The sequence below is a fragment of the Pleurodeles waltl genome, chromosome 9, assembly GCF_031143425.1.
Source record: "Pleurodeles waltl isolate 20211129_DDA chromosome 9, aPleWal1.hap1.20221129, whole genome shotgun sequence".
NCBI lineage: Eukaryota > Metazoa > Chordata > Amphibia > Caudata > Salamandridae > Pleurodeles > Pleurodeles waltl.
In genome coordinates, this window is record NC_090448.1 from 540,614,506 (window position 1) to 540,640,321 (window position 25,816).

General features: G+C 44.6%; 1 protein-coding gene across 1 annotated transcript in view; it reads left to right on the top strand.

Annotated features, from left to right (window-relative positions):
* Positions 1 to 25,816, top strand: part of ARID4A (AT-rich interaction domain 4A) — a 360,940-nt gene that overhangs the window by 297,215 nt on the left and 37,909 nt on the right. Inside the window, exon 16 of the mRNA XM_069207594.1 lies at positions 19,683 to 19,918. Coding sequence (XP_069063695.1) covers positions 19,683 to 19,918 — 236 coding nt within the window. The remainder of the gene's footprint in view (positions 1 to 19,682; positions 19,919 to 25,816) is intronic.

The following is a 25,816-nucleotide window of genomic DNA, read 5'->3' on the forward strand; positions in this document are numbered from 1 at the left end:
ATAGAGACTTCTAGTTGCAGATTCCTTACCTTAGAATTTCCCCCCGCACGTCTGACTGGATCCGGAGATTATTTCTTCAAGAAATACCCTTGCGTGTCAGTAGGTAGCATTGGTCGACTTTGCGGGTGTCATAGTCGCCGTGATGACGTCGGGACTAGTATGTTGACACAGCCTCAACGCAGTGATGTCGGTACTTTTCTTTCCGTGCCACGCGCTGATACTGAGAGAGCTACCCTTGGTCAATATTAGACAGACTTTGACTCTTTGTCCCCGAAGACCGGCTCCAAACTGTGTGAGGACTGTCACCGCATGGTGAAGGATCTGCATCGGGTCTGTTTGTGGAGCTTGGAGCACGACCTCGACCCGAATTCGTGCTCCCAGTGCCAGGTCATGTACCCGAAGGCCTTGAGGACACAGTCCCTCAAGCTTATGTCGGCCCAGCATGACTTAGTGTAGTTCCTGGTCTCGTTCGAGGAGAAGGTCTTGAGACTGGTCGCAGTGCCGCCACCAGTAATCTTATTCAAAGTCTTTGGGTCAAGATAAGAAGAAGTCGAAGAGACGCGGTCACCCTTTGACTGCACCCCGTCGCTCGGCTGATGTGACGTGGGATAGGTGTTGACGCTCGAGGCATATGTCTTTGGAGCCTGGTTCTGGGTCTGCTCCGTGCCTCCCTGAGTTTGAGAGCCCAATTAAGAGTTTTACGAGGCAATGCGCCTCATATTTGTGCAGCCTGACCCTGCTACGGTGCCTTCGGACCCAAGAGGTCCGGTTGGGGGGCCTTTGGGTTCCGCACCTCCAGCCCCGTCCACCGAAGTCCCCTTCGGATCCACACCGACGCAGGTCGTACCTTTGAGACCTTCCCCGGCACTGTTTCAATTTTTTATTCCACCAAACGTCGGTGGTGCCCACCATCGACCTGATCCCCCGACGACCCTGAGTCGGACAGCGTTGGCCTCTGCCTCCTTCTTCGAAGGGGTCTATTCACAACAGGTTGGATTCGGACCCTTATTCTTATGGGTTCGAATTCTGGGAAGGATTGGTCGGATCCCTGGACCTTTATGAATACCAGGATGACCCTAACTTGGACTGGGAACAGGTGTTGGGCGAGGCCAGTGGCTGGCATGCTGTCTCCTGCTACCGTGGCTACAGCAGTGGGAGCAACTTATTCCATGCTGGTCAGTAGAGCGGCTGAGGTCCTTGACCTTGAGCTGCCTACTGTTCAGGTCAGGTCTAATCTCCTGACAGATGTTCTTCAATCAGGAGCTTCCACATCTGAGCCTCTTCAATGAAGCCCTCACTGATGTTCGTTTGGGTACTTGGTCCAGACCCATGTTTTGCTTTCACTAATGACCGAGCTGACAAAAATCTCTGGAATGCACTTCTCAGTTCAAAGAAGACATTATTATTTCACCACGAGGTTCCTAAAAAGAGATTAGTAGGTTGAAAGCACACGTTTAAAAATAGTCACAGCAATGAAAGGAAAATATATCAAAATGATTCTCAGCTGCAATATACACAGCAAATATATGTGATTCTATTATAGCATAATTGCAAAGCAAAGAATAAAGTAAAAATTAATCACCGTAGGGCCTGCCAAGCTCTTCATCTTTCTCTTGCCAGCAAGAAGATTATCCCGTTCAACTGCGAGAAAGAGATACCCGCCCTCACGGGACAAATGTGTATCAGGCATTCGACGTCTAATCCTGTCTTGGACATTCCACTGCTACTGAGCAGGGCCACCTTTTTATATCTTAAAGAACCGAAAGGGCCTTCTGGAGAAAACCTCTCCCATGAAAGAGAAATATTCAAACATACTGGCTACTGTAGGTCAGAATTGGAAGGAAAAGCGTTGAGAACTGGCCAACACCTCAGTGCTCTTCTCCCAAGGCCGAACCGTTCACTGCACTGAACAAATATGTACATTCTTATCATGTTGACTGACTAACTGTTCGGTGAGAAAGAATACGAAAAACAAGCACAGTTTACCATGTGGACAAAACGCAGCTGAATTGCAATGTCTAATAGGCAGCTAAACTGAATACAAAATGTAATCAGCAATTGGTGAACACAAAACCACTAATCCAGATGCAAAGTGGGGTAGCACAAAGTCAGTGGTCAAACATATATATATTTTCATTACTATTTACTATCTCAAAATGAGAGATAATGTGCACAGTCCAAGGGTTCCCCTTAGAGGTTGATAGTGGCAAAATTAGATAATACTAATGCTCTATTTTGTGGTAGTGTGGTCGAGCAGTAGGCTTATCAGAGGGTAGTGTTAAGCGTTTGTTGTACACACACTTAGGCAATAAATGATAACATACACTCAAAGACTTAACTCCAGGCCAATAGCTTTTTTATGTAGAAAAATATTATTTTCTTAATTTATTTTAGAACCACAAGGTTCAGAATTCAAGTAAGTACATAAATTGTAGGGTACTTGGCATAGGTAAATATGGAACTTTGAATTAAAACAGTTATGTACACTGTTTTGGAAAAGATGGCAATAAGCTATTTTGAAAGTGGACACAGTGCAAAAATCAACAGTTCATGGGGGGGGGGGTAGATAAGTATTGGTTAGTTTTTCAGGTAGGTAAAGCACTTACAATTTTAGTCTCCGGGGGCACAGGCAGCCCACCATTGGGGGTTCAAGTCAACCCCAAACACCCAACACAGGGCCGGTCAGGTGCAGAGGTCAAAGTAGGGCCCAAATAGCATAGGGGCCTGTGGAGAATAGGGGTGCTCCGGTTCCAGTCTGCTAGCAGGTAAGTACCTGCGTCCTCTGGGAGCGGACCAGGGCGGTTTTGTAGGGCCCTGGGTGGAGTGGAGGGTATCGGGGGGGGGAGTTCACAAACAGGCACACAAAATACACCCTCAGCGGCACAGGGGTGGCTGGGTGCAGTGTGCAAAGTAGGTGTTGGGCTGTAGATGGAAATCAGGGGAGAGACCCGGGGGTCACTCTGGCGATGCAGGCAGTACACAGGGGGGCTTCTCGTGCCAGCCACCGACTGTGCAAGGATGCGGGCTGCCTGCTGGTCACTCCTGCATCAGTAGTTGGTTTCTCTCGGGGCTGCGGGTGCACTGCTTCTTCCAGGCGTTGGGTTCTTTGTTACCGGGCAGTCGCGGTCAGGGGAGCCTCTGGATCCTCTTTACAGGTGTCACTGTGGGGGTGCAGGGAGGTCATCCCAGGGTGTCCACGTCATTGGAGTTGCCTGGGGTCCTTGCTGCAGTGTTGGTTTCTCTGGACACGAGCCGGGGGCATCGGGTGCAGAGTGTTGGGGACTCGCGCTTCCAGAGTGAGGCTGGAGTCCCTTTTAAGATGGTTTCTTTGTTGCAGTTTTGGACAGAGCCGCTGTCCACGGGAGTTTCTTGGCCCTTTGGGTGCAGGGCAGTCCTTTGAGTCTTCAGAGGTCGCTGGTCCCGCTGGATGCGTCGCTGTGTAGGTTCTTTGATCTTGAGACAGGCCGGTAGGGCTGGGGCCAAAGCAGTTGTTGTCTGTCGTCTCTGCGGGGCTTTCAGGTCAGCAGTCCTCCTTGTAGGTCATAAGGAATCTGGTTTCGTGGGTTCAGGGTCGCCCCTAAATACTCAATTTAGGGATGTTTCGGTCTGGGGGGGGGGGGGGTGGCAGTAGCCAGTGGCTACTGTCCTTGAGGGTGGCTACACCCTCTTTGTGCCTCCTCCCTGTGGGGAGGGGGGCACATCCCTCATCCTATTGGGGGGAATCCTCCAAAACAAGATGCAGGATTTCCTAAGGCAAGGGTCACCTCAGCTCAGGACACCTTAGGGGCTGTCCTGGCTGGAGGGTGACTCCTTGTTTTTCTCGTTATCTCCTCCGGACTTGCTGGCAAAAGTGTGGGCTCTGTCTGGAGGGATGGGCATCTCCACTAGCTGCTCATGCAACTATGCCCTCACCTGTGGTATAGTGCACCCTGCATTAGGGCTGTAAGGCCTGCTAGAGGAGTGACTTACCTATGCCACAGCCAGTGGGTTGTGGGCATGGCACTATAAGGGGAGTGCCATGTTGACTTAGTCCTTTTCTCCCTACCAGCACACACAAGCTGTGAGTCAGTGTGCATGTGCTGAGTGAGGGGTCCCCAGGGTGGCTTAATACATGCTGCAGCCCATAGAGACATTCCCTGGCCACAGGGCCCTTGGTACCAGGGTTTCCTTTTACAAGGAACTTATCTCTGTGCCAATTGTGGAGACAAAGGTACAGTTTAGGGAAAGAACACTGGTGCTGGGGCCTGGTTAGCAGGGTACCAGCACACTTTCAATCATAACTAGCATCAACAAAAGGCAAAATGTTTGGGGGTAACCATGCCAACAGTGGACAGTCTCCTAGGCTGTCACCGATGGGAAGGACACTGCAAAGTTCACTATCAGGTGTGTGCTGGAAACAACCAACTCTCTAGATCGGTTGCGACGACTATGGCCTTGAGGCGCCACGCCTGGTTATGTACATCTGGTTTCTCAGGGGATGTTCAACAGACTCTCACGGACATGCCCTTTGGCTCTCGTTTCTTTGGAGACAAGGTGGATTCGGCTTTGGAGAGGTTCAAGGGCTCCCCGGCTAGGGCTCGGTTTCTTGGCCTTTCCACTGCCCCTCGTCCCCAACAGTCCGCCTTTCGTGGCCACAGAAGGGGCTCCCTGTCAAGTCCCTTTCCCAAGCACCGTGCCACCCATGCTGTTTAGCAGATGCATAGCCGAGGTCGCGGAATCCGACAAGGTCGTGGGACAGGGAACCAGAGGTCTGCCAAGTCACCCCTGCTGCTGCTGCAGCCTCCAAACCTTCCTAGTCCGTCACCTCACTCTGCTCCAGTTGGCGTCAGGATTCGCCAGAACTTCCCCACTGGAAATCCATCACTACGGACAGGTGGGTTTTGCAGGTCGTTCGAAGGGGGCTACTCCTTCCCCTTCGACTCTGCCCTACCTGCCATGCCTTCATCAGTCAGCCGTATAACCGAGGATCATTTGGCACTTCTCCTTTCAGGAAGTTGCAGCTCTCTTGGCAAAGGGAGGCATGGGGGGGGAGGTCCCTGCACCAGAAGTAGGTTGTGGTTGTTATTCCTGCTACTTTCTGGTGCCCCAAAAAAGACAAGAGCTTACGTCCTATCTTAGTCCTTCAGGACCTCAATCTCTTCCTCAAGAAGGAGAAATTCAAAACGTTCACCCGGGCTCAGGTCCTGTCTGCCTTGGACCCAGAAGACTGGATGGTCCATATTCCAATCCTGCCTGCCCACAGATGTTACCTACGATTCATGGTAGGTCATGAGCACTTTCAATTTTACCGTGCTCCCCTTCAACCTTACCAGCGCTCCTCGGGTGTTCATGAAAGTGATGACAGTGGTTGCAGGTCATCCGCACAGGTTGGGGGGGGTTTGTCTTCCTCTACCTTGACGACTGGCTGTTGAAGGCAGACCCGCCCCATAAGTTGTCTCCCACCTTCAGACTACAGCAAGCCTCGTGCACATGCTGGGGTTCACTATAAACATGCCAAAGTCACACCTGTCTCCCTCTCAGACGCTCCCGTTCATTGGAGCTGTTTTGGACACAGTGCAGTTTCGGACATATCCTCTCAAAAAGCGAGTCCAGGATATTCAGGCTATGATTCCAATCTTTCAGCCTCTATCCTGGGTTTCAGTAAGAGTGACTGTGAGGCTGCTGGGACTCATGGTCTCCTGCATCCTGCTAGTGACACCTGCTAGATGGCATATGCGGGCTATGCAGTGGGACTTGAAGTTCCAGTGGGTGCAGCATCAGGTGAATCTCTGACATGGCCCAGATCTCAGAGGGGGCTGCAAAAGACCTGGAGTGGTGGCTTTCGAATCCTCATTCGGTCAGTGGTAGATCTCTCTGCCTTTCCCATCCAGATCTATCCCTATGGATGACTGGTGCGTCACTTCTGGGATGGGGCGGCAACATGGGAGAGGTGGAGATCAGAGGCCTCTGATCTCCGGCAGAGTCTGGGCTCCTTATCAATCTTCTGGAGCTCCGAGCAATCAGGCTTGCATTGAAAGCATTTCTTCCCTCTCTCAAAGAGAAAGTAGTGCGAGTGTTCACGGACAACACTACCGCCATGTGGTACTGCAACAAACAGGCAGAGTAGGGTCCTGGACCCTTTGTCAGCTGCCGCTATGCCTCTGGACATGGTTGACACATCAGGACATTACCCTATTGGTTCAAAATCTGGCAAGCTCTCTGAATGCCAGAGAAGACTAACTCCGCCGTCAATGCATAGCTGATCACGAATGGCATCTCCATCCGGAGGTGGTGCAAGGTCTCTTTCAGCAGTGGTTAGAGCCTTGGTTAGATCTGTTCGCCTCTGCAGAGAACGCGCAATGTCAGTTGTTTTGCGCGTTAGAGTTTACAAGGCGGCAATCGCTCTGAGACGCTTTTCGTCTCGAGTGGAACTCCGGCCTCCTATATGCCTTTCGACCTATACCACTTCTGTCCAGAGTTATCAAAAAGATCAGGAACGACTGGGCCCAAGTCATCTTGGTGGCTCCTGACTGGGCATGGAGAGTATGGTATCCAGAGCAATTGAGCATGGCCCCCAATCTTCCACTCAGACTGCCCCTTCGGGAGGATGTTGTAGCAGCAGGGAACGGTTCTCCACCTGAACTTGTCCAGTCTCTGCCTTCATGTGTGGAGATTGAGCTGCGCCAGTTGACTGCTTTTGGCCTTCCACACGAACATGTGAGATTAATTTAGCAACCAGGCATCCCTCCACCAATTCGGTATACGCCTGTTGTTGGCATAAATTTGTGGCATGGTGTCCCAACAAATCTGTTGATTCCCTCTCTGCTCTTGCTGAGGTTCTTTTGTTCATTCTCTCTTTAGCTCAGTAGGGCTCTGCTTCGGGCACCCTCAAAGGTTATTTCTCGGCTATTTCAGCCTTTCTTAGGTTGCCTGATCAGCCTTCACTCTAGGTTTCCTATTGTTAGTCGATTTCTTAAGGGTCTCACCCATTTATTTCCTCCCACTCCATTTATAAGGCCTCAGTGGGACCTCAGTCTCGTACATACTTAATATGTACTCCCTTTGAGCCGATGCATAATTGTCCCTTACGGCTCCTTACCTTCAAAACTTTTACTTGTTGCCATCACTTCTGCTCGCAGAGTAAGTGAGCTTCAGGCTCTTTCTTCTAAGCCTCCATTTTTGTCTGTGCACCCTGACAAAGTGATGTTACTCACTAAGGCTTCCTTCCCAAAGTTGTTACACCTTTTCATGTAGACCAGTCCATCACCTTGCCTACTTTTTAATCACCTTCATATCCTTGCCATGAAGAGGAGAGACCTCACCGCCTGGATCCAAAAAGGTGTCAAGATGTGCTGCGCTTTGTCTAAGAAGCAACCCCCTGAGGGCTTGCAAGCTAATTCCACCCGAGCAAATGCTGCTTTCACTGCATTACCACGCAGAGTTCCTGTCCTGGATATCTGCCATGCAGCTCTGTGGGCATTGTTGCACACGTTAACCAAATACTACTGCCTGGACAGTCAGGTCTGTCGGAACAGCTACTTTGGTTGTTCGGTCCTGCAGGATTTTCTGGTATAATCTTGGTTCGCAGCCCACCTCTGAGGATGGCATTGCCTGGGTATCTATTCTAAGGTAAGGAATCTGCAACTAAAAGTCTCTATTAGATGTACAAGTTTCTTACCTTTTGGTAACAATATATCTGGTAGAGACATATTCTAGTTGCAGATTCCTTACTGACCCATCCATCCTCCTTGCTTGCGAACAGATTTCTAGGATCAAGGCTTCCCCATTCAGGGCCTTAGCTCCGGTGCACCACTTTTCAGTGTTCTTCGTGACTCTTCGCTTTGGCGTGGATAGTCGTGAAAAGAAACTGATGTCACTGCGCTGAGGTGGCATTTATGTACTGCTCCCGAGGTCATCACGGCGACTACGCCAACAACACCGCAGGAGTCGACTGATGCCACTTACCGACATACAAGGATATTGCTTGAAGAAAACTTCTCTGGATCCAGTCTGACGCCTGGGGGAAGTTCTAAGGTAAGGAATCTGTGACTAGAATATGTCTCTACCAGATATATCGTTACCAAAGGTAAGTAACTTGTACTATAGAGAGAGTGCCCCTAAGGGAAAGAAACAAGGGAAACTATTCACCTTACCTAAACCTGAGACCAATCCTAGATCGCTGGTTCCTAAACAAATGCATTTGCACTCAACATTTCAAAATGACAACACTTCAAGGAGTCATTCTGCTCCTGATACAAGGAGTCTACATGGCCACCCTAGACCTCCAAAATGCCTACCTACACATCCCTATATATCGAAGTCACAGGAAGTGTCTCAGATTTCTTTTAGACAGAGTACATTATCAGTCCACAATGGTACCATTCGGCATAAAGTCAGCACCACATATCTTTACAAAGTGCCTTGCTGCAGTAGCAGCCTACTTAAGAATGGAGGAATACATATATACCCATACCTAGACGACTGGCTAGTAAAAGCAAAGACAAAGCAGAAGTGCCAAAGAGACATCCAAACAGTAATGTCAACTCTAGAGCGACGTGTTTTCCATCAACCACAAAAAAATCAGGAAAGGTGTTCAACGGAGCGACCCTAAACTCAAGGACAGCAAGAGCATACCCTGTCCAAAAGAAGATAGAGGCAATGGTAAACCAAGTTCGCCTTTACTAAAAATGGCAGTCTCTGACAGTCATAAAACTAATATGCATGATGGCATCTTGCATGCCACTAATAACACATGTGAGACTGCACATGCAACCTTTCAAAAATGGACCTGCAACAAATGATCACAATCCACCGGTATTTTGGGGCGATCTAGTGGTGGTCACAGCATCAATACAAGAGGAAGCACTATGGTGGGAATCGAAACAGGTGGAAATCGAACAGGTGACTGTAGGAAGACTATTTAAGACTCCAGCCCACATTGCCCTTTAGAACAGATGCATCCCACAAGGGGTGGCGTGCACATTCAGGGAACCTAAAAATGTGGGGATGTTTGAAAGTGCCCTCTTTCTTGGCATGGTTATCCTCATTCTCTGCCTGTTGTCAGTGTGTTTGATTGTGTTCACTGGGATCCTGTTAACCAGGAACCCAGTGATTCTGCTTTTGCCTCTAAATGTGGTTGCTACTAACTTTTTCTTCCCACAATTGGCATACTGGTCCCCCCATGTAAGTCCCTAGTATATGGTACCTAGGTACCCAGGGCATTAAGGTTCCAGGGGATCCCTACGGGCTGCAGCAGTTATTCTGCCACCCATGCAGAGGGTTCTGCAGGTCTGCTATTGCAGCCTGCGTGAAACAGGTGCATGGACCCATTTTCACTACAGGTCACTACACCAGGTCACTACATGTCACCCCATTGGTAGGCCCTCTCAGCCAAGAGGGCACGGTGCAGGTGCAGGTACCTGTGTATGGAAGGCACTCCTGCATTAGCAGATGTGCCCCCACAAACTCCAGATCCATTTTCCTGTACTTTGTGAGTGCAGGGATGCCATTTTACGTGAGTACTGGACATAGGTCACTATCTATGATCAGCTACACAATGGTAATTCCGAACCTGAGCATGTTTGGAATCATATGTCAGAATCCTACTCCAATACTGATGTAAGTATTAAAAGTATGATTCTTGCACTCTGTGGGCTCCTTAGAGGGCACCCAGCATTGCTACCACCAGTCTTACAGGGTTTTCCAGGCAGCCCAGCTGCTGCCACCCCTCAGACAGGTTTCTGCCCTCCTGCTAATTGATCTGATCAAGCCCAGGAAGGCAGAACAAAGGATTTCCTGTGGTAGAGGGAGGTAACACCCTCTCCCTTTGAAAATAGGTGTGACTGGCTTGGGAGTGGTAGCCTCCCCAAGCCACTGGTTTGTTTTGAAGGGTATATTTGGTGCTCTCTGTGCATAAACCAGTTCACACCAGTTCAGGGACCCCCTGTCCCTGCTCTGGCACGTATCTGGACAATGGAAAGGGGAGTGACCACTCCCCTGTCGATCACCTTTCCAGGGGTGATGCCCAGAGCTCCTCCAGAGGGTCCCTGGGTTCTGCCCTCTTGTTTCCAAGGTTGGCAGGGGACTCTGGGACCATCTGAGGGGCCAGGCCAGGCAGGTGACTTCAGAGCCCCCTCCTGGTAGGTGCTTAGCTGGTTAGATGACCAATCCCCCTTTCAGGGATATTTAGGGTCTCTAACTGACTTAGGTGGGTCCTCAGATTTGGCTTGCAAGATTCCAGCAGTACTCCGCTGCAACCTTCATTTTGACTTCTGGCCTCCAGAACTGCGACTGGAACCTCCAAGACCCAACAAGCTGCTTCCAAGAAGAAATGACTCTTCAGGAACATTGTTTCCAGGGCTCCTGCCAGCTTTGCAACAATTTCCTCGCCATGCATCCTCAGAAGACTGCAACTCTTCAACCTGAACAAGAAGGAGGAATCTCCCTTGGAGTGAAGGAGTTACTCCCCTGCAACCGCAGGCACCTACGACAAGCAACGACCGGCTGCGTGGATACCCTATCCTGCTGAGCTGCGTGGATCCTGCATCACAGGTGGTGGTCTGGAGTAGTCCTCTTGGTCTTCTCTGCCAGCTGTCCAACTTTGCCTTCCCATGCAGGACAATACCCCAGTGCACCATGCCCCTTGCAGCTGCCAAGGCTTGTTTGCATCTCCTCCAAGGGATCTTCAGGCGACGTGTCGCTCCAGCCCCCAGCACTCCATCCTGCAAAGAACAGCCTGCGGCGTGGGACCCACTTTTGTAGTGCTGCTTGGGGTCCTTCTGCGACTCGTGTGTCTTAGTCCTGTGGGTGCTGCCTCTGCTCCTGTGGACTCTGCGATGCTGAGGGTCCCCTGTGACTCCTCGTCCTGGGTTGAGTCCTCCTGGGCCTTGCTGGTTCCCGGCAGCACTTCTTTTCCACTAAGTACGAGTTTGCCTTTGCCAAGGCTTGTTGGTGGCAATCCTGCACTGACACCCATCTGCAGTCTTCCTTCCGGCGTGGGACATCTTCGGCATCCATAAGGAACCCTTCTCTGGGTCCAGGGCTGCAGTGCTGGCCTATTCTTCAGTACCGCTGACCAACTCCTGCATCCACAGTTGGGTGGGTAGTACCTCTTACTACACGTGGACTCCGCTGTGACTTTTGGACTTGGTCCCCTCTCTCCAAGTCTTCTTTCCCGGGAATCCACCTCTGGTTTTCTTGCGGTCTTCTCTGGCTGTCTTCTTTTTCCTCCTTTTTTGGTGGTTTGGGAAAAATCCATTGTTTTACTCCTGCATTCCTGGTCGCTGGGGGGTATGTGTTACTTACCTCTGTGGTTTTATTATACTCCCAGCTTTACTCTACACATTTTACTGACCTAGGTGGAGATATACCTTGTTCGCATTCCATTTTTTTAGTATATGGTTTGTCCTCCCCCTTGTGTCACTATTGGTTATTGCTATTTGCATTGTTTTCTAACCTTTTCTATACCTGTTTCTGATTGCTAGTGTATATATTTAGTGTAGTACTTACCTCCTAGTGGTGGGTCACCTGTCTAGTATTTTGTGGTAATTTGTTCCAAACATAAAGTACCTTTATTGTTGTACATCTGTTTTCTTTCATATGTGTAAGTGCTGTGTAACTACAGTGGTATTGCATGAGCTTTGCATGTCTCCTAGATAGGCCTTGGCTGCTCATCCACCGCTACTCCAAGAGAGCCTGGCTTCTACACACTGCCTACACTACACTACACTGAGGGGATACCTGGTCGTGGTATAAGGTGTAAGTACCATAGGTACCCACCACACACCAGGCGAGCTTCACAACAGGGACAGTGGAATAACACAGATATGTTGAAACACATCCGCTTTCTGGAGATGAAGACAGTTTTTCTAGCCTTGAAAGCCTTCCAAACTCACATCATGGGGAAGACCATGCTCATAGAGACAAAACAACATCTGTGTTCTGCCTGAACAAACGGGGAGGCACAAAGTCATATACACTGAGCAAACTAGTGCAAGGAACTTGGTAATGGGCAATTCAATCTCTCCACCGCACACCTACCAGGGAAGGAAAACACAGAAGCGGACAGACTAAGCAGACAAGAAAAAAGCTCATACGAATAGGAGCTGAAGCAAGAAACACTGGAGAGGATATTCAAGGTCTGGGGAACACTGGCAATAGACTTGTTTGCAGCACCAGAAAATACAAAATGCTAAAGCTTTGCCTCTGGGTTTTCACACCACTGTCAGAAGGGAATGCCTTGTCACTAACCTAGTCAGGGAGATTTGCTTACGCTTTTCCACCGATCCCCTTAATGCACAAGATATTGGAAAAAGCCAAACAGCCAGGGACAAATCTTATTCTGATAGCCCCTCAATGGGCCGGACAGACTTGGTACTGTGAACTGATTCAGTTGTCCTGGGGTCAAATGATCAAAATCAAAGCGGATAAGGACCTGCTAACAATGCTGACGGGCAAAGTGTATCACCTGGAATCCGCAACACTCAGCCTAGCAGCATGACGCCTGAATAAGAGTACGGACATCTACATCTAATGCCCAGAACAATGGACATTTTTAGGGAAGCAAGAAGAGCTACCGAAAGAGCAAGTTAATAAAGCAGATTGCAAAAGATATATCCACTGGTGCACAGACAACAAAAAAATGTCAACCAATAATAAGACTGGAGAAAGTACTAACTTATCTCACTCATCTATTGCATAATGGGTTAACCTATTCATCATTGAAGGTACACCTGGCAGCAATAGTAGCATACACCAGAGACCCCTTGTGTGATTCTTTCTTCACATCACCAGTAGTAAAGATGTACCTAGAGAGACCGAAGAGAATTGTGCCACCGAGGTCAGTTCCAGCAGCAATGTGGAACTTAAATACAGTGTTGATGCAATTAATGACAAACCTGTTTGAACCTATGCACAAGACAGATCCCAGATCACTAACACTCAAAACTGCATTCCTAATCGCTATCACTTTACTGCAGAGTGAGCAAGCGATAACAATACAGGAACCATACTTACAAACAAGGACATGGTGGTCCTCTGGATAAATCCTCAATTCCTTCGAAAGGTAGTCAGCAGTTTTCATGTTGGTCAAAGCATACAGCTAGTGCTGTTCTTCAAGGAACCACATGCACAAATGGAAAGAGCTCTGGACCCTTTGGATGTGAGAAGAGGCTTAATATACTATCTGCAAGAAACTAGAGTTTTGCAAGGGAAACAAGTTATTTGTATCCTCCGACAAAAGGAACCAAGGGGTCCCCAGTAACAAAGGGAACAATTTCAAGATGGATTGTAGAAACTATACAAACGTGCTGGATGACACTACCCACACGCCAAGAGCACACTTCTCAAGGAAAAAGAGCACAACATTAGCCTTCCTAGCAAAGGACCCATGGAGACGACCTGCGAAGCCCGGGACATCTTGTTTGGGGTCAAGGGCAACAAGTTTTTATGTTTACTTTGTCCTTGGGACAAGTAGGCCCAACCCTCTGCAGCACAAACCCTTTGGCTGCCAGTTTACAGAGAGTGGAACTCTCTGCAGTTGAGGTAATGTGTTTCCAAAGGATAATGCTGTTCGAACTTGTATTTATGGTTCATTATTTGAAAGCCTTCATTATTAGGGTGAGTGCTGTAAATAAATGTTTTAAGGTCACACTTCACTACTGACGTTGGTTCCAGTACAAAAAAAACAAACGTGTATACACATGTTTGAAAAGTTTAGGCTATGAGGCTAAGTATAATGCACCCAGAATGCTCTCTGATTAGATGCAAATGAAGTGTCATTTAGTAAAATGTGTTGATGCATGCTAGTATTTCCCAAAAATATTTCTAATGGAAAATCAGTGTAACCATTTTCAACACGATTATGGGAAGCATGAAAATAAACAAACACTGACAAAGCCAACTGATCTGACATATTTTTATAAGTCTTTTAGTTTCATCAATGTGTGTCTTGTTTTGACATGGCTTTTATAACACTTTATTGTTGTGGGACCTACCAGGCCCTCAACATTGTAACAAACACTGGCAAAACCCCCCCAAAAAGTTTTTGAACTCTAAAAGCACACGTTGCCAACAGTGGCATAACAAAGGCTCCGCAGCCGCCCTCCAGGGGGCCCCTTCAGCACAGCACCTGCCCCGAGTGAGTCTGGAGAGGGGGCTCCTCCATGTTCTTTGCAAAGGGGCACCCTCCAGTTTCGTTACGTCACTGATTGCCACTGTAGTTCCTGACACTGAACAAAACTACTTTGTGTGCCAATATGCTCCTTGTGGAAGAGCAGAATGCGATCACTCACAGTAAAGCCAGCCGAAAGAGAGAGGAATAGAAGTTTAATAAAAACAAAATGTCTTTGTTAACACCAGACCTAATTAGGGACCAAGACCCACATGTAGGTAGCTTTTTAATCTGGTTACCGAATCGCAAAACGGGTTTGCGACTCGCAATTAGGAAGGGGTGTCCCCTTCCTAATTGCGACTCGCAGTGCAATGTAGGATTGTTTTGTGACCGCGAACGCGGGCGCAAACCAATTGCAGTTTGCACCCATTTCAAATGGGTGCTAACACTTTCGCAAAAGTGAATGTCACTGTAAACATGTCCTGTGGACCACTGCCTGCTCTGAAAAAATGAAACAAAAACGTTTAATTTTTCGTTTTTGTAATGCATCTCGTTTTCCTTTAAGGAAAACGGGCTGCAATACAAAAAAAAAAAAAAAAATGCTTTATTGAAAAGCAGTCACAGACATGGTGGTCTGCTGTCTCCAGCAGGCCAACATCCCTGTGAGGGCCGCCATTCGCAAGGGGGTCGCAAATTGCGACCCACCTCATGATTATTCATGAGGTGGGCATTTGCGAAGCCCTTACAAATCACAGATAGTGTCAGGAACACCATCCTACATTCGGATTTGCGACTCGCAAATCTGAACCTACCTACATGTGGCCCCAAATTCTTAAAGAAAGTCACAAAAGTGCACCCATGGTATATGTCGTACCCCTATAAAATATTTGTGAACTGTATTTTAGCATGGGTAAATACGATGTGTAGATTTGCTCATGTGAAAATCTATTGAGCATTTGCAAGTTCATTTTCCCTCACGCCACTTTCTTTCCAACCCTGGAAGAAGTTCTAATTCTGCCATTGTCAGAAGTAAATGTCCAACCTTTCTTATTATGGGAAAATATTAGAGAGAAGCTGGTGAAAATCTTTAAAACATGCATGTTAGTAGGTTTGCAGACTCAAAGGCATTCCAGCCCTGGAGCTATTGCTTACTGCTTCCTCCAGCCCCAGTATGCAGATCTGAAGAAAGGTGGCAAAATAAGGAAATTGCTACAGTGGGGATTGAAACTGCAAGTATTCAAGCCCTACTATGGTAGTAGCCCTGGCATAATCAGAGAGGCTATTATCAGAGCTCTTACATAATGAGATTGCTGCCATAATTTGTCGTCACACTAAATGGCACCAAAGGGACAAGTAGATCTTTTTACAGGACAAGTAGATTTGAGAAGCAACCTGTCCCCTGGACAAGTAGATATTTTAATAAATTCCACACCCCTGACATGGGCAGATCCTCACACATTCACAAAACATTATTGTGGACGTCCAAATGAACAAGGAGGCACAGGTGGGACAAAGAGTATTACAGCACCTGATTGCAAACTCTGCCCGATTTCAACTCAACGGACCCAAGGGAGGGGATACTGCTATATAATCTAATGCAAAGCATGTGAATCAAGTAGTAGTTTGGCAGCCTGAAGATTTTTCTGGATTCACATGTAACCCACTCACCTCCCCAGAAATGGGAGTTTGATGCAACCAGGTGGGAAAAGGAAGATTCCAAGAGATGGAAAAAAAGAATGCGAAGATGGCTTCTATGCACAGGAACATCTGGAGCGCATCTGACATCATACAAGAGACAGGCATACCACCAAATGGTGGTCGACGCCCACAAAAAAGATGACAATTCATGACCCAACCACTAGATGACGAATTAATGCAAAGCATGTGATCCAGAAAACTACTCCTACTGGTAAGTAACCATTTCGTTATTTCCTGCTGTCCTTGACATCTGCCCAAAGGTTTTTAAAGTTTTAACCAAAACTAGTCTTGTTAGGTTTTATTGATGTGGATTCTTCATTCCTTGAATCTACTAGCCTCAGTGATGGCAAGATGTCATGCCAATTTTGTGAGCAGTCGAGGGAGTCTCTACAGAGTCCACTTAGTCTTGCAAGTTTAGGGAATCCTCTTAAAGATGAACTAGTGATGTCTGTTCACTATCGCTTGATCCTATCAACCTCGTCATTTCAGTTCTTTGCTCAGTATGGCATGACATTGCTGGCATGCAAAGCAAAACGTTTTTAGAGGCTGATAAGGAAAATTTAACCTCTTATCTGTTAAGACATTTGATTTCCTGCTTATTGAACCTACGTATTTTCGCAGCATCTTATTGTGGATAGTATTGTTTTCAATAACTATACGAACATTCATCCAGAATGTTAAGTTTTGTTAATTACAACCTTCTTTCTTTGTTTCTTAAGGATAGGGTCATGTTGAGACCTCCAGTAGCACCCTTAGATATTTTGGTTCATGGTAACCAAGATAGTGATATACCAACATTCCTCTTACCCTTGATGGTAGCACAAAAGGAGACTTCCTTTGACTGAATGACTAGAGAGCTTGTAATTCTCAAGTGATTTCCTGTGTATGAGCTGAGCGTGGCCCTGAGTGGTTTGCATAAGCCAAGCTATGTCGCAATAGATATATAGGTGGGTGTTGACCTTCTGAAGATGTATTTGCCTGAACTGTAACTGGTGTCCACAGTATGGTAGAGATAAAAGTGCAACTGCACCATACTTAAACAGCTGCTCATTCTGCAGGATCTGCAAAGCAGCGACATAGCAAAATCCCAAGTATATTTCACAATTCATCAGTCTATATGTTGCCATAAAGGCTGTGATGCAAGTTAGCATGTAGTGTTGAAGGCTAAGGCTCGTTGCCCACCATTCCAAACTTCATCAGGCAAACAACGAGTGGTGCTTTAAAATCATGTTCTATGAAAGTTGAATACTAAAGAAGAATACATTTTTTATAACTCAGTATCAATGGAGATGGAGAGCCAATCTTTCATTAATTGACATTTTGACAACCCTCACTATTTTGAAGACTCTGAGGGGTAATTTTGGCTCCTTGGCGTTAGTCAGGTGTGTGTATTTGTCATGCTTGTCACAAGTAGACTACAGCCATAAGCTTAAGAAGGCTAATTATTGACCAATGTTTTCTATGGATTTACATCCTGATGTTTGAGACTATTTAAAGATAGGTGACTGTAAAAGATGCAGGGCGTAGCTTAAGGGGGTGTTTGGGGTGTTACATTCCCCTAATTTATTTTCTGATTAATAGTTTGTACAGGTTCTTTCAGTCGGATATGGTGAGGTGCCTGTCAGATTTCATGTGGGATGTTTACAGACAAAAACGAAAACGCTCACTCTCTCCCCGTCTCTGTTTTGAATGCCTCAAAAATTTGGTTATTTTACAAAATATTTTTCTCTCACTTAGTACTCTTCCGCATCCCTCTTCCTTTCCACTGCCCCTTGAGCCCCCCTCATGCGCCCTGCTTGCGTGTAATTTATTTCAACATTATAAGCCAGCGTGATTGTTGCAAAATCTTAAGCCCACCTTCTCCACCTCCCCTCACCCACCCTCAATCTTATTGACCAAGCCATGCCCCTGAAATGGTGCCAGTGCTGTAAAGCAGCTAGACAAGTTACTTGTTCTTTATGTAGAAGATTTAGGTCTTTACCGAAGATTGAAAAATGTTTACCTGGGTTCTAGAAAGAGAAAGCATCCCCAGTTTGTACGGGCACTGCATCCCTTTGGAAGCAAAGTTACTTTTTCCATCATTCCATATCTCGGAGCTTCTAAGTTCTGAATATGTGTAGAAAAAAAAGTAATTTGAAGCTTCCTCCTAAGTACCACCACCGTTTTCTTAACATGTCCTCGTATCAACAATAGGAAACAATACATTTTGTAAGGTATGTTTTGAGAACTGATTGGGCTACCAGGAAACACAGATAGGTGTACACTAAGTATGTAATGCTGAGACATAACTTATTTGTTCAGTTGTACACAAATAGCCTTGAAGTATTCAACATCACAATGTCTTTGACATTAAATGTGTTTAAAACAAAACTATTTTCACTTTGCATATAACATTTGCGAAGTTCTTGGTGTTAATTTTAGCCATTAACGCCATTTTTTTTAGATAGTTTTCATCTTAAGTTATCTCAAGGTGCCTTAAGCCCAACGTTACTTATCTTCCATGGTTTTTGTCATGCATGGACCATGCTAACATATCACGCACGATGATAGCTCCAAGACATTGGTTCTTGCTCTATGCAAGACTTAGGCACCATAGTGCATTTTCATCCCATTACAACACTATAACATTTGCGATTCCTATGTAGTGCCTTTAGGCACATGCTTAGAATTGTCATGCTGTTTTTTACATAACTACTGGTTTTACTCCAGTACTATAAAATGTAAAACATTTTTGCTGTGAATTGTCAGTCATTTACTGTTGAACTCTGATGTTCAGTGTTCTTAAGCATTTTATTCCAGGGCCCACGTCTGACTTTGGTTGTCACCAGTTGCATGGTTTTAGAGATGGGCATATTTCATAGGATTTGAAAATGAGGGGACTGTCGACAGAAGACAAAAGAACTGGTCGAATAAATTCTAAAACGGAAGTTGCTTACAGTCAACATAACTGCCATTTCTATGTTGGTGTAAAATATTGGACTCACGCTTTCTTTGTGCCAACTCTTTTCCTAGTGTTGCTTGTTGTTATCAATTCCATGAAATATGTAACGCCGCCATTAATATTCGCACTAATTTCATCACTGCTCTCTCCCAGATGCCTGTAGCATGGTTTTATCGACACACTTTTGCTAAGAATTTGTATGTAGACGTGCTGTAATTCGGCCGGACAGCCACATTGATACAGTAGGGTGTTTCTAGAGGAATCTTTCAATTACTTCTCGAGAGGTCGAGTCCATGCCGCTACTCCCTCATCAAGTCATGTTTCCCTATTGCTATGGTTCAAAAAACGGTTGAAAGGGACATTAATGAGAAACACTGTTAATATTTAGTCAGAAATGCCTTGCTACACTTTACGGCCTTAACTGTTTCACCCTGGGTTGCTATGAACCAAATCGAGATTTGGCTGGACTGGTAAATAAGAGATATTTTACTCTAGAGCAGGTGCAAGTATGTTTCTGAAATGAATTTGTCCATTGGGCGTAAATGGCGGACGTACTACAAAAGTGGAAATTGAGAGGAGAAGAGTGCTTCTCCTTTGAGAGGTGTTTACTTTTTTGCTGGGGCTTTAATTTAGTGGAGCTTCGAGACATGTTTAATTGTAACTCTATGCTGTGGAAATCTGCTATTTTAAATGCCGTCACTGTAATTTAATCGAAAGCTGTGGTGTAATACTGCGAGTTTCAGACCTCTGAATTGTGTGCAATCTGTTATGTAGTGTTGTTTTTCCCTTATCAAAACTATCCTAGCTAAACAATGTATCTGCTCTATGTGGATGGTGGGATTAGACTCTAATTTCTTTTTTTTAACCACTTTCTAAACTGTTTAATTTTGGATGTGAGTAGTATTTCCTAGGTAATTTGGAATTATTTCAGTGTGAACTCTTTCTCAACTATAGGGGCGGCGGAAATTAATTAGAGATGCAATCCCCATCAACAGGGATTTTGAAGATATTGACCAATTAAAGGATAGTAACAAAGAAAATAAAGATACGATTGAAGACACTGAAAGAAGGGATTTTGAAACGCCACTTGGGAGGAGAAACATTTCTAGGCTTAAGGGAGACAGTGAAGAAAAAGAGCAAGAAGAATCCGATGGAGAATTGGATGAAGATGATGAAAGGAGCAGAGAAAGGTAGCTATTTGAAATACCAGATATTCATGATTTTACAGCTAATTGTTGCCGTTTTCTAATCTGTTGATTTTAGCACTATTGTGGTGGTGAGGTTTTCAGATTTTACTAATTGTTTTGGGGTTTGGAGGGTGGGGGGAGGTGAAAAGACCGACATGTACACAGTAGAGAAAGTACATAGTTGTGGTTTGGAGCCATTATAACTTTCATTTCGCTGTATGTTCACATATCCATGGCACTGGCAATTGGCACCCTAAACTTTTCATGCATGCTTTTTGCCTACCTAACTTCCCTTCACTTTTTGGAAATAGACAATTGTAATGGTTTTCTGATTCTCCTACAAACAGTACTTCACCCTGGCTGCACCACAGTCACTAGTGATAGTTGCTCTTTGCAAAAAGCAACATTTTGTAGGTCGTTCTGTAGCACGTGGCATTTTATAACTCTGTGGCACCTGATACAGTAGATCACCACATAGTAATTTCTTGACTAGGCAAACCACTTTTTTTTCTTTCTCAAAGCCTTGTGCAGCATTTGTGGTAGCACAGGACTCAGTAGGTGGCACTCCTTAATATAGTTGTACTCCTCACTGCCTCCCCTGTCTTGTTCCCCATGGTTCCGTTTTTTTTAATCTGTTACTTAATTTTTACATTCTGTTATTGACTTGTCTAATTTAGTTGTTTGGATAAACATTGCCCGGGCTTGTGTACAGACAGATCAGTTCTCTCTGGAACAGCTCCATGTAATAAAAACAACCATTTGCAGTGCAATGGGTCTCGCGTTTGCTTGAATTACAGCTATTTGCGTGGTAAATTCCCAACTGGACTTTCCTTGCCACATATACTGAAAATGAAAAGTAAAACAGTTGACATAAGCAAGCCAATTCAAAGTGCCACGACCACCATGAGCACGGACAAGAGACACAAAAGGAAATAAGTTTGCTTGCCATCAACCGTACAATTATCCATGTAACGGGGTCGATGGCCAAGGCGGTAACAAAACAGCCCCAAGGAGGGACAAACGTAATGCATTTACCAATGATGACAAAGGATTTTTGAAAGACAAGCCCATGAACGAGTGATAGTGGTGGGCGTGGTAAAAAGCCTACAGATATATTACAAAAGGCCAGAGCGCTTGCACGCTCGACCTAAAAATCATAAATTAAATGTTTCTAAACATACATATATGAAATGGTTCTGGGTCAGCCCCCCTTTATCTATTTGTGCGTTCAACTGTGGTGAACAGTTTCCATCTGTCCTCCACAACATGGAGGATTGACTCAGCAGTCTTCACACATTGGCTTTATTCCACCATGAGTGACTGCTTTTTTTCCTGATCGCATGTGCACACCCCCTAAAAAGAAGAGCACATCAATGCCAGGACTGGTGAGGCAAATGCTTTATTTTGAAAAAAAATGTTTGTTCTTTGTCCTTAATAGTTTTTTTTTCTAGTCATTCTTATCTTTAAACTGTTTTTCAGTTACAATAATTCAAAGGTAATAGTACATTTTCTTTAGGCCAGAAAGAAGATTTCCCTGTGATGTACATTAAAACTAAGCATTTCTGTGTCCGAAGTTCATTTGCCTGCTTGGAGGCACCCATACTGTTCAATTAAAATCATATGTGATGCTTACTTTTGAACCTAAAACGTTCTATTAAAAACATATAGTCACCAAGTTTAGACCAAAGCAGGTTTTTTCCCCTCTTTTTTTTGTGCCATATTTCCATTAAATAAAAAATACAAAACTACCAGCTTGCCGTGACCAAATCTGTTGGCTTCGACAGTGCTTGTTTGTATATGCCAATAGCAATGAGATGGTAGTAAGTCGACACAGATCTATGTTGCCTTACTGAAAAGCTTAAAAATTACTGGGCAGTAATCAATAGCTGAATGTGCAAATCCTCCTGAAATTAAGTGCAATTAAGATCATGTTATCTATGATCAAAGTTTTATTATGACCTTACCAAATCTAGTGGAAGAACCTGAAGTGGTAGGGTGTTGAGAGACACTCTACCGAACTCCCCCTCCCAAACACACCGTCCCCCTCCCCAACACCGTTCTTATTGCAGGTATAAATCTTGGAGTTATGTTGGGACAGTAGCCTTATGACTGTATAAATCCCTGTACTTGTTGCCACATGTTTCTTCTTCTCATGCACCCTAGAATAGCCACTCCTTTTCAGTTAGTTTACCCAGAAAAGGGTGTTTAAATACCTTTTAAAGGCCTGTGAGTGGTATTATTGCAGTACCTTTTATCTTGATCTCCTTAAAACCTCTTAATACAGGCTTACGTTTATTGAAAATGCAGTAGGTCTGTATCTGCCAAGTCTCTATATATTTTTCTAGAAAACGCTTCTGTCCTGTGGCTTCCAATTCAGACGGTGAAGTTGAAATTACCGTGCCTTGTGAATTCCTGCAGTGAAAACATGTATGCCTCTAAGTGTTTTACTTTGTGTTAACTTGTCTCAAAACCTGAGACTGTTCCATTAATTTTTGCGTACCATTCCTAAGTTTAAGCGTTTGCACAAAAGGTAAATGTTGTGTAGCAGCTGCCGCTCTTTGGAACACGTTTTCTTGCCCCCTGCAAAGGATCAAACTTACTGAGTTACCTGAAAGCAGAATACTCTGTGCTATAGCCTTACAGATGATTGTTGTAAAGGCATTTACGTTTTGAAATCTACTCTGCAATGACACAGTCCATCCAGGTATAAGGTAAGTTTTATAAAAACCATCCAAATGTAAATTTGAGACTAAACCAAAAATGATAAAATGATTCCGCATTACATTTTAATTACAGGAGATGGACAATTATAGTTAATGCATTGGGAGAGATGAATCAAGTGGTTTGTAAATCTCATCCGACATACGATCTATGAAAAGAAGTACAAGAATATGAGAAAAATTGGCAGCTTTTAAGATGAGTTATTTGGCTGCAAACCAGTTTGGCAAGGTTGCGAGATGAACCATGAATGAATTGTGTATTATATGGGATGTATGGATAAGTATAATGCAATTTTACAAGTGTTTTTCTGTCTCATGGTAAAAAGAAAAAAAAAGAGTTTGTGAATCTGCTTTGCAGTTTTATTTAGTTTGGCTTAACCGTTTTTTGCTAAAACTGTTTCTCATACTAGTGTTTTGGGGTTTTTGCAAATGGCATTCTACATAGCTTGAAATGTAGTTTCTAGTAATAAAGTTTGTGCAGCTTTGGCAAAAGTAAGATATTACCTCTGCCGTCCTTCTCTCGCAAGGTATCGTCAAACACAAATCTAGTTGCACAGTACTGGCCACTGGAGATGGCTCAGCCAACGTCGCCTGCCAGGAGGCCTTTCTCCGCACATGATTTCTCCCACTTGGGATGCCAGGCAAAATTCTTCCTCATTACCTTCTGCCTCTGAATTTCACTAACTGCTCACTAATCCCATGTTATTCTTAGAGTATATCGGCCGATGGACCAAGCACAGGTGGGAGGTTGTGGGTTTTACAAAACATTTAAAAATGCTTGTGGTTAACCGCAATCCATTTTCAGTTTTTTACCGTATGGTTGTAAAAGCCATTCTGGCTGCTGCTGAAACTATCCGTAACTGACTCCCAACAATGAATCGCTCTGAAGTCAAATTGCCTGTCCAGTTAATGCAAAGCACCCTTCTTTAACTATCAGGGAGATTTAAAAAAATCTCGAGAATAGTGCTGCTTCAAGGCTAACTCTGGACAGCCCTTGAAGAATTGTATTTCGTACAAAACTCTGCTTCATCTACACATCTGAAAGGGCACATCCTTGATTGGATGTTGTCTTTGACAGTTGATGTCCGTCTGATACTAGTTTCACCAAAGTGATCAGATTAAAATGTAGTCTCTTTCATTTAAAATGAACATGTTTCTTAAAATGCCCAGAAATCTCATTATTATATGCAGGATTTATAAAGCTGTTGCTTATGGAAAGGTTGGTGAGACAGAAATTAAAAATAAACAGAAGATGGACAATTAGTGGTAATATTAGTGCAATAATTAATGGTTATAATGCAATTCTGTGGTCCTTTGTAAATAACTGACTTTTCTCAGGCCTCTATTAAACCTAAATGTACAAAAATCCGAATCCTGGGTCTTCCCATGATTTAAAAAATGTGCAGGATGAAGTCGAACGAGTGGAAAGATTACGGTAATGTATAATGCTTGGAGTTAAGTGCAGTGAGGAAGCAACATAAGAATGCAATTGTGCCAACACTAACCACTTGAGCTAGAAATAGTAAATGTCCCAGCTCGACCAGAAAGTTGTTTTCACGATCTCTCTCCAGTAGGCGATAGCTTGGACCTAACATTGACTATTGTAACTTCGTTCAGGAGTACTTTCTACAAAAGTTATAATTGGCTATATTGGGCATCCCATTGTTGGAGACTGTGACCAAGAAAACTAAACCTAAGAGCGAACTCAAAGTACAAAATATGTTTGCAGTCCCAGAGTCTGCAGTGCACCGAATCGCATGTTTTGTCATTCGCACTGTACACATTGTGGCTCTTCGCACTTTGAAAGGAAGAGGGTGCATGAAATTAGCACCCCCACTCTACAGAACACAATGAAATGCATATGTGGTGTGCAATCTCGAACCGTTGGTTGGATACAGATACCTCCAGGGAGTAGTTTCCATGTATAGTAGACTGTTGCCTTTTTTTTTTTAATGTAGGCTGCATGCTTTTTGAGGAGCTGACAAGGGTCCATGTGTCCTGCTTCTGTCTCAGAACTTGATATTCATTTTCCTCATGGCATTTTTTTTTTTTAATTAATTGCAGTCCTTGTCTGTATGAATTTCAGGCCTGGCTGACCTCCATTCCTGCATGCGGATGAATTCTCATATAGAATGATTGTCCCTGTTATTAAATTTAATGGTCCAGGATTCTTGCGAATCCTTACAAATATAATGTGTGCTCTTTGATTAGTGTACCCATCGCAGAGCAAAAATATTTCAGAATCCTATAGCAGAGTGCATAAAAAATATGTATTTGTGATGTGACATGAGAATGCAACATTGGGACGGAAGTCTATTAACCCTTCATTCTCACAGGGAAAACCCTGTTCTTTATGCTAGATTAACTTGACCCTAAGACGAATTTACTTATTTTAATAAATACGTGAAAAGGCAAGGCACTGAGCCTCCAGGAGCTCATGTATAAAAACCTGCTACTGTTAGAAAAGTGATCTAGCTTTGTTGGACATTTAAACATCCATCTCCAAGGCTGTTGATCTGGGTTATCCAGCACCATTATGCTCCTAAATGTTGCCACCCTCGTCAATCCTACCCTTAAGTTTACATACTAAAATAAGCCTACAGAGGACGCTCTAAATAATGTGATGGAAAGCAAGATTAGAAGAGCCTTGACCTCTATAGTTTTTGAAGGGCCAACGCATTTTGCCAGCAGAGTAAGAGATGAGGATATCTGTTTAGTTTAATGTGAAAAATACAATAGCTACATAGAAGTCTGTACTTTGTTTAGACCTATTTAACTCTCGTCTTTTGCCATAGAGCCTAACCCAAATGTTCTTTGGCTGCTCTCGTTGTGGATTTTTTTTTCCTGTGCAAAGACTAGTTCACAACAGTACACAACACAAAATTGTCACTTTTGCTAGTAGTTTCTCATGAGAAGTTGGTTGGAGTACTTCAACTTGTCTGCTGAAATTTCCCTATAATGTAGGTCACTTTGCCTGCGCTGTAATATTCAAGTGATTTTTGGGGCACACCAGTACACCTCTGATTCCCTTTGAGGCACCTTATTTTTAGATGGTTGATGAAGTTCTGCCGTCTGTATGACTTGTATAAGATTGACCAGTTATTAAATCATCGGTGTCCTGCTCTGATCCACAGGAACTGTATGAATGTAATATTTTCAGGCACGTTAAATTGAGTTGGCA